Here is a 10032-nt window from a genome sequence, read left to right as displayed (position 1 = left end):
GGGCTGTTACGGGGCCTGACCTAAATTCGAGTTCGACCGTGGGGGTCGGAATTTTGTCGGGGCATAGTCCTTTAGCGCTATTCGTTGTGATGTATAGCTGGGTAACTGGTTCTTAACCGCGTTATCGGTACTCTGGGGAGCGGTTTGCACCGCCATTACCATAGCATCCGTTTCGGTTACCTCTATGCTATTGGTGTGTACCGTATGTGTACCTGTTAATTTCGTAGTAGGGGTCGTTGTGTGTGGTGATGATGACCTGCTACTTAACGAAATTTTTGATTTTTGGACGGGTGATATATCTGATGACACCGAGTTTATCGATGCGCGTTTGATGGTTATATCCCCGTCTGTATTGCCGAACGTTGTGTGTGGTGGCGTGGTTGTGTGTGTGTGTGAGGCGACGGCGTGGACAATTGTAATTCGACTCATCTCCCGTTTCCCGAACGCGGCGTGTTCCCGGGCCAGTCACTGTTCCAGTGTGGACCTCCACAGTACTTGCACGGGTTGGGCGGTTGCGGTTTTCCTGCCTTACCGTCTCGTGTTTCCGTTTGGTGCGTCGGTTGGGGCGGGCGGGTTTGGGTAAATTTCTTGTACGCCGGTTACGGCTGTTGTTGTGTTGGGGGTTCGTCTGGTGTGTATTCCAGGATTCCAGCGATCTGGCGGAGGTCTCCGAATGTCACTGGTCTTTGCAACCGTATATGCGTGCGGTATTCGTTGCGCGTTAGTCCGGCTATCGTACCGACTAGCTGTGTTTCAGATAGCCCGGCATTGACGCGGCGCGTGAGTTGATTTTTTTGTGTCACAAACTCCGTTGCGATTGCGTTGTTGCTTGTCGGACGGATACTATCTCAGCCCGCAGCCGAGATTGTATTTCCACGTTGTCGAATTTCTCTAAAAACGGCGCGGAACTCATCCCAGGTGAAGTCCAGTAGTCTGATGGTGTTCCACCATGTACTGGCTGCACCCTTCAGCTGCTGTGTGACAATATTAGTCCAGGCCGACCTATCTATGCGCGTTTGGTACAATATCGATTCCGCTTTGTGGACAAATCGTACCGGGTCCTCGGGTGTTGTTCCATGGAACTCCGGTAACGAATGTTTCGCTGCACATACGTCGTTTTATGGTATCAGCGTCGATTGTTGTGACGCATATGTGTGTGTTGAGGAGGGAGCGTGGTATAAATTCGGTGTGTCGTCAAAACGTACTGAACGGTCTGCGTGGGGGCTACCCGCGGCCGGTTGTTCGCGTGCCGCGGGGTAACTCGTTCCGTATTCCGTGTTGTTCGATAACACAGGGTGGTGGGGGTGGGTCGGTGGTGTTCTGTCTGGCTGCTGTCCCGGAGCTTGGCGAGCCATACCCATTTCTAGGCGTCGCATTGTATCTGCAATGCGACGTTGGTCGTTGCCAAAGCGGGCCAAACAGTCTTCGAGTATGATTAGTCGCGAATCCAGGATGTGACATTGCGTCGAGTTTTCCGCCCTTTGCCGTACCTCCTCAATTATGGACCGACCCGTTTGGATCATGTCCATGGCTTGTTGGTATGTGGGTGTGGGTGGTTTATTGGTGATGTTTTGTGGAGCCTGGGCGGGTGATGATTCTACCGATATGTTTCTGATTTGTCCAGCGTCGGGTGCCTGACTTTATGTCGAGTTATTTACAGTCGGCTCAGTGGGTTCCATAGAGGGAAACTGCATTTCATTGGCCTGTAGGTTCATGTCCACGAAATGCTGGACTAATTGGATTTCCAGATCATTTTTCACACCCGCTTCCGATAACTCGCGCTGTCTACATTCGTAGCGTAACTCCGCAGCGGTCAATTCATTAGTATATTTTCCCGGCATGACGTCCGGTTGTTTTTCCGGTTTGTTTACGGGAAAATATAAAATGTGGCTGTTGTCGGTCATCTGTGTTGACCGTTTATGGTTGTTTATTTTGGTACGGAATGTAGGTCAGTGGGTTGTTATTGTTTTGGTTTTGCGCTTGCCGGACGATCACAGTAACCGGTTTTCGCGGAGTGTTGTCACGGATACGCGTGTGTGCGTTATCCGGCCCACTACTGCGATTAGGCAAGACGGCGACTGTCGCTTTAAGCGGCAGCGGTGGCAGTCCGATTATGTGATATTTCTGTCACAGGTAATCGCGTGTAGACCGGTGGTGTGACCCTCTCGCGCTCTTGCGTTCCTACCTACCTACGTCGTGTGTGTTTGCACTTTGGAGGGTCTCGCGCGGTGCAGTCGGTGCGTCCGTAAATCGGGCGGCGCGGTCGGTCGTTACGTCCTTTATCGTTATGTAATATGTTACGTAACGTCGATTTTTCTGTTACCACCTGCTAACCACGTTTTTGTCGGAGCGCGTCGGGGACTTTTTTCCAAATCGCGCAACGGGTGGGTATGATGGAGGGGGTAGTATGGGGTAAGTTAATGAAGATTTTCACGATTCCTGTTCGGGGAGCCAGTTGATGCGGACCTGTGGGGTGCTGCGTGGATGGTGTGTGTTGAGGTGAGGTAACCAAATAAAGACGACAAAAGTGAAAAAAATGAAACCAACAAAATTTGATGCACGTATCGAACGAAAGTAGTACAATGATAGAGCCTATATTGGCTATATTGATACGCAGATGCATCGCGTTAGCGCGGCGTGGTTTTCGAACTCGCGGGGACGTGTGTGGTCCGTACGTGTGTACACAGCGAGTCGTAGAAAAACAAGTGATTTGTACAATCTGGTTCGCCGAGCGGCCGGCCGACGGTTCCTGGTGCGGGTGTCGCGTGCTGGCGTCGTCCGTCGTCGATTGGCGGTTTGTTTGAGAAGCCACGGCGCGGCTTCCGCGCAAAGGCTGTTTGAATTCAAACAGCTATTGCGTGGGACCGCGTGAATGTTCGCTGTCCACGATGGAGAAGCATATAAAATTATTGGTTTTATGTACGCTTTGTATATGTAGAGCTTTGTATTGAGAGGAAGTGGACTGTGTTTGTTTATGAGAGGAAATAGTGAGAACTTGGCTCCAGTTTCTTTTTGAACCGATGATTTTAAGTGTTTTGCAAAATTAAATTTTCTTTCAATGGTTACTCCCAAATATTTCACAGAATTGGACCATAAGACTGATGTATTATCAAAATGCAATGTGTTGGATAGATGTGTGTATCGATTTGTGAACATGATAGCTTGGGTTTTTAATGGATTCAGTGATATCTCCCATTGTTTGAACCAGGGTATTGCAAGGTCTATTTGTCTTTGGACTCTTGAAATTGCTGCATTGTTATTTGTTCCGGAAGCGAAGAAAACCGTATAGTCTGCGAAGAGAGCGATGTTGGCTTCCTTCTCTTTTGGTATGTCGTTAATGTACAACGAGAATAGATGAGGTGATAAGCACGACCCTTGAGGGACGCCTGCACTAATTGTTCTTGGGGTAGATAATGAGTTGCCAATCCTAACTTCAAATGATCGGTTCAGGAGGAAAGATCTGAGAAGGTTGATTAGTTGATGAGATATGTCCATGGTTAACAGCTTGAATATTAGGCCTTCGTGCCATACTTTGTCAAAGGCTTTTTGGATGTCCACGAATGTTGCAGCTGTTTTAGTTCTGATATTTAAATCATTAGTAACTAGATCTATAACATTTATCAATTGTATAGTCGTAATATATTCTGATCTGAAGACGGTATTGTTCAGGACGGATTTTGGGCATAATATAGATTTTCAATCTAGACTGGAGAAGCTTTTCCAGAACCTTTCCCATCGTATTGAGAAGTGAAATCGGCCGATGATTGGTTTGGTGATTGGGGTCTTTTCCTGGTTTTCGTAGCATTATGATTGTTGCTATTTTCCAAGGTTTAGGAAAATATTCAATTCTGGCGCAGGCATTGTATATTTGGCAAAGATAAAATTTGAATTTCTTGCCACCGTGTTTTAGGGCGCAGTTGGAGATTTTTTCCGGTCCTGGGGACCTTTTGTTAGGAAGTCTGCGTATTACTTCGTGTACTTCTCCAGGAGAGAAAAATATTGATTTTTTTATACATTGCCTCATCATGCTGTTTTATTGAATCACGAACAACGCCATCGACCCAGCAATGGGTATCTGGAGTCTTGAATTGTTCTTCCATTGATTGAGCAAATATTTTGGCTTTTGTTTCTGGATCGAATTGGAGATTGCCTCCATGATCTTGCAGTGGGTGAACAGGAGGTGGCTTTCGAAGAAGTCTTTTGTTGTCTATTGAGTATAGAAACGATGTCCATCCATTGTCCCTGTGTGAGTGAAGTAACTCTCTTACTAGTGCAGTTTGTCTGTTGAGGGGCTTAAAAAAGGGGCTATAAAAATATCTGGGTCTCTGCTCCTTTTCCAGGCATTTCTCAGTTTCCGTTTTTTCCTGATGTGGTTCTGGATAAAGTTTTGTAAATCATTTTTTCTGTCTGGAGTTGAGAAGATGAATGAGCTTTTTTGAGTTTCTCTGTGATGATAGATGATAGATGGTTAATCGCACTATCGATCTGAATTTGTGAAGACATTTTTGGTAATGGAAAGGATAGAATTTCCATTTCTTCTTCGAATAGTTCCCAGTTTGTTACGTACTGTGGTTTGGGTGGATAGGTGTGAGCTGAGCTTAAAGATATGTCGAGCAGTATTGGGGTATGGTCAGAAGACAATTCATTAGTGAGGTTTTCAATAATATATCTTTTATTTCCTGTTTTCATAATAGCTATATCTAGAATATCAGGAGAATGGTTGATGGCTGTGGGGTATCTTGTTGGTGTAGATGGAGCAGCTACTGTTGTGTCAATTCTAGAGTTGATATATTCGTTGAGTATTTTACCAGGCTGGTTGTTTTTTCGACTGTTCCATGCTCCATGTTTTGCATTTAGATCACCTGCTATTATCACATTTTGACGTGAGTCAAGAAGATTTTCAATGTCTTTAATTTGGAGTGCAGAGATAGGACTTTTATAGACAGATATCAGTCGGAGATCGTATTGGTCAAGTCTCAGTTGTATTGTTGTATTGGTTATCGAGTTTGTAAGGATTTTAATATGTATGTGACTGAACTTTCTATTTATTAAGATGTCTGTTCCACCTGCTGGAGGATGACCGTTAGTCGTTATTTTATTGGTTGTGTACATAATAAGGTTTGGTAGCTTGAACTGTGTATTGGATGGTAGGTGAGTTTCGTTTAGTAAGATGATATCAATTTTCTTTTCTTGAACTAAATTTAGTAGTTCAAGGCGTTTCCGATTTACGCCTTGACAGTTCCAAAACTAACTCTGGTGTAATTCATATTTGGTTTAATAAATTCAGTAGTAGTGGAAGTTTTGCCACTATGGTGGAAATGACTGTTTTCAGATCAGTGCTGCCCGAGGTGTTGGATATTAAATTTTGGAGTTGTTCAGAAGTAGATTTGACGTTAGTGTTTTCTTTTGATTTGGTACGTTCAGCGTAGCTGATTTTTGGTTGAGTGAAGGTAGGAGTAACTGAGCTTACCTGATTAGTTTGAATAATTGTTGGTATTTTTGTTGATTGCGAGGACGATTCTTGGATCTTTGGTTTAAGAGGACGTCTCTTTTCCGTTTCTTGAGTGATAGCTGGACATTTTTTGTAATTTGCTGTATGGTCCTCTTCACAGTTCGTACATTTTGGTTTTTCTTCAGGAGTTTTTGTGCAGTCTTTAGCCTTGTGGTTTCCAGCGATTTAACGCACATTGGTGAAGCGCCGCAGTATAAGCTGGAACGGCCGAATTGTTGGCAGTTGTAGCATTGCGCTGGTGTATTTGATTTGTATTTTTCAATTTTGATTGCCATGTAAAACAGAGATCTAAGGTTGAAGATCCCCTTGTTCTCTGGTGTGTTTTTTAAAACAACCATGTGAAGAGGAATTTTTTGATCTTGTTTGCCAAATTGTCTCACATTAGTTATCGTGTACCCTAGACTGGTCAGATCTTCTGAAACTTCAGTGTCTGTGATTTTCTTTAGGAGACCTTTTATAACGATTTTGAGTGTTCTTTCATCAAGGAGGCTGAAAGTGTGGTATTCTTTGTTCGAGGTCGTCAAGGATTTTAGAACTATTCGAAATAAATTGATGTCGAAGCATTGAAGTTTTATGGAGTCTGCACCGAATGCTTTAGCTTCTATTGAGTCATCTGGTCTGAGAGTCAAAAGTTTGCCCGCCACTTTTCTTCAAGCTGGGCCTTTAAGAATGATAGGTGGGATTTTTGGACTGTTTTTTGATGGCTGGGTACTAGTTGAGTGGATGGAGTTATCTGACATTTCTTCATTAATATTGAGTTGAGTTTTATTTAAGATATAATTTTTATCGGAAGTAGATGATATATTATTCTGCATGGTTTTTGCAGCTTGATGAAGGTTAGGTTCAGACAGGTCTGGAATGAGTGAGCGAAAGAGTTGAGATTTATCGCTATCATAGCTGTCGACCGAGTTTATAGATTCGGATGAAGAGGATGGTTATTTAGGTTCCTGGCGAGATTGTTTATTACTGGAAGACGTCGCATCTCGTTGACTGAGTTTCATGGTGGTTTGGATTTTGGTTGGTGGTGAGGAGTTAGATTTTTTGCTATTTTTCGCTGTGCGCCGCTGCAGTGGTTGCCCATTTGTGGCTGGGTTCGAGCGGTTCGTGACCCAGCTGCGTGCACCCCTCAGGTGCACTTGTCTCGTGATCAGGTGGGAAGTAAAAAGAGTTGTTAATTACAGTGTATGGAGTTCCTGGCTGTGTTTTGACATCATGGTGCGAAGGCTTTTTGAGTAGAAGAGTTTTCCCGCTATGCTGATGGATGGCTGAAGGCTGAAACCGTACGATCAGTGTGGCGATACTCGGAGAGTTGCGCACGGAATCGTACAGGCTTTCTAGAACGACGTGGACGACTTGACAGCTGGATTAAATGTAGCTCTGAGCACTGAACGCACTTGATTACTCCTGACACTTGACACTAGACGATAACACTTGACACTTGATTGTGATCTGATGATGCTAATCAGCTGGTGAAAGTGCACCGGTATATATACCCACCGAGCTATCAATACCGGTGCTGATTGGATGGCAATTTGTTGGTTTGACGGATAAAACCACATCGTTGTCTGGTTGTTTCCCTTTAGTTGGCAGGCTTTTCATCCGTCATAAAGCTTTCGTTTTGGCGGTCTTGAGAAAGACCTTTTTGGTTTTTTTTTGCTTTGTTCCGTAACAATGTGTCAGTTTGACAACATGGTTCATGAGGTATACCTCAAATTTATTATTAAAATCTACATAATAGTATGTAGTTATATTTATTTTCCTTAATTTAGTAAAGGTTAACATATTTTTAAAATAAATGTTTTTATTGTTTTAGAATTAATACTAAAGAAAATGAGATAATTGAAGTAAAACATGAGCTTGATGTGACTGATACCGCTGACTTTGAAGATTCAGTAAGTCTAGACCAAAGCACATCCATAGTCTTTACAGTCGAAAGCAATATAACAACACAGAATGGAAAAAAGCGGTATGAATGTTATAGCTGTGGTAAAACTTTTTCTTACAAACAGAGTATAATAAGACATTTAAGGAAACATATTAGTGAAAAGCCGTATTCACGTGATACCGTTGTTAAAGATTTTCCTCGGAAATCATATTTAACGACTCATACGAGGACACATAATGTTGGGTTGACATATAAATGTGAAGTCTGCGATAAAACATTTTCTAAAAAATCAAATTTAACGGATCATAGAAAGACCCATACTGGAGAAAAGCCGTATGTATGCGATACCTGTGACAAAGCTTTTGCTCGCAAACCACATTTGATAAGACATAAAAAAACACATACCGGACAAAAGCCATACAAATGTAAAATATGCGATAAAGTTTTTTCTGCGAAATCAAATTTAACAATTCATTCGAGGATTCATACCGGTGAAATGCCATTTAAATGTGAAGTCTGTGATAAAGCTTTTTTTCGGAAATCATATTTAGCGAAACACAAGAGGACACACACCGGGGAGATGCCATATAAATGTGAATTATGTAATAAAGCATTTTCTCAAAAATCACATTTAAAGACTCACTCAATGATACATACCGGTGAAACTCCATATAAATGTGATAGTTGTGGCAAAGCCTTTTGTCTAAAAGCCAATTTAACGAAGCATAGAATGACCCATACCGGAGGAAAGCCGTATTTATGTGATATATGTGATAAAGCTTTTGCTCTAAAACCATATTTGATGTTACATAAAAAGACCCATATCGGAGAAAAGCCTTACGTATGTTATACCTGTGATAAAGCATTTTCTCTCAAACATAACTTAGAAAGTCATATAAAGACACATAATGGAGAAAAGGGGTTCAAATGTGATACTTGTGATAAAGCTTTTTCTCGGAAAGCACATTTGGCGGGTCATAATAGAACACATACAGGAGAAATGCCGTATCAATGTAATAGCTGTGGTAGAAGGTTTCGTGAACTATCAAATTTTATAAGTCATAAAAGAATACATACAGGAGAAAAGCCGCATGTGTGTAATATCTGTGATAAAGCTTTTTCTAACAAACCACATTTAAGGAGACATTTAAGGACACACACCGGTAAAAAGTTTTACAAATGTGATATATGTGATAAAGGTTTTACTCACAAACCAACTTTGATTAAGCATATAAGAATGCATACTAGTGTCAATTTGCATAATTGTATTATATGTATGAAACGTTTTAAGACGATGACAAATTTAAAAAAGCATGTAATGAAACATCATGTTTAATATACGTTGGCATAGTTTTCATCAACTAGTTTAATTTTTAATTATTCTTAGTAGTACAATATTACTTAATAAGTTATGTAATTTTGAATAAATGGTAAATATTATTTCAAAAATGTATCAGCTATTAATAATATTTAAATTGACTTGATAATAAATGTATTTACTATTCATTATTGCCTGTTAATCAATATGCATGGGTTGACTAAATATTATTTCTAAACGTTTAACTTCTAATTAACCTTGGATTAAATTATGTTATAGTGTCTAAGGATTGGTATCGAAAAATATATTAATATAATATGTTGTTTAGTAAAGGATTATTATTAAAATTATTTCTCAGCTGAAATTAACTTAATACATATATATATTTTGACATACCTTTCCTCTTTCAAACTACATTAGTATAATTATATTTTATTGTATAAATGCTTTCTCTCATTTCAATTATTTATATGTATTTTCTTTATGAATCTTTTTTGATGTTTTGGTTTTTGATTAAACGTTTTTTAATGTATTATTGTGTTTGAACTTAACTCCAGATTCATTACAATCACACTTCTGTAAATATATAAAACATTTAGCTTTCTAATATGAAGGTAACTGCCTAAAAATTTGGCTCTTAAGTAAAATATGAAGCATTTTATAAATTCAAATAAATATGTATGATGAATAGTAAGCAATGCATATTCACGATGTATAATAAGCATTAATTACAATAGAATACCAGAATATCAAAAATTAAATATTAACAAATTCATGTATAGTTACACAAATATATTATATATTAATGCATGGTTTGATATAATATAATAGCGTGTTAAGACATGTAAAATGCACTTACAATATTTTACATTATAATATCATAAGTAATTTTGTTGAATTTTCTAACAGAGTATTAAACGAAATATATTTAAACAATGTCTTTAATTATTAACTACTACTCCGATGGTGTTTAGACAACAAAAATAACTATAGTTAGCTTAAAATATTAATATAAATATTATTAGATGGTTTTAACTGCTAAGTGTATCTACTGGTCATCGTCACTTACTGTGCATTTTATGTCTTCAAGTTTTCTACATACTAAATAGGTTGTTATGGACGTCTCCACAACCAAGTTTGTTCGTTAGTAAATAAATACGAGGTGTTTGAGTTATCACTAATACTTTATTAATATAATCAATTTTAAAAGAAATTTAGTTGCACAGAAAAATTATTAGACTTAAGAAAACAACAGAGGCTCTGCTCGATGGTCTGCCAGGACTACACTGAATATTACACAGACAGCGAGACACGGTA

General features: G+C 39.8%; 1 protein-coding gene across 1 annotated transcript in view; it reads left to right on the top strand.

Annotated features, from left to right (window-relative positions):
* The first annotated feature begins 7208 nt into the window (after positions 1 to 7208).
* The window catches only part of LOC100568799 (zinc finger protein 501-like), a 3252-nt gene continuing 428 nt past the window's right edge, over positions 7209 to 10032 (top strand). The window contains exons 1-2 of the mRNA XM_008185684.1: positions 7209 to 7213; positions 7326 to 8560. Of these exons, the coding sequence (XP_008183906.1) occupies positions 7209 to 7213; positions 7326 to 8560 (1240 nt within the window). The remainder of the gene's footprint in view (positions 7214 to 7325; positions 8561 to 10032) is intronic.

This window comes from Acyrthosiphon pisum, chromosome X, assembly GCF_005508785.2.
Source record: "Acyrthosiphon pisum isolate AL4f chromosome X, pea_aphid_22Mar2018_4r6ur, whole genome shotgun sequence".
Classification (NCBI taxonomy): domain Eukaryota; kingdom Metazoa; phylum Arthropoda; class Insecta; order Hemiptera; family Aphididae; genus Acyrthosiphon; species Acyrthosiphon pisum.
This window is presented reverse-complemented; position numbering and strand designations above follow the sequence as displayed.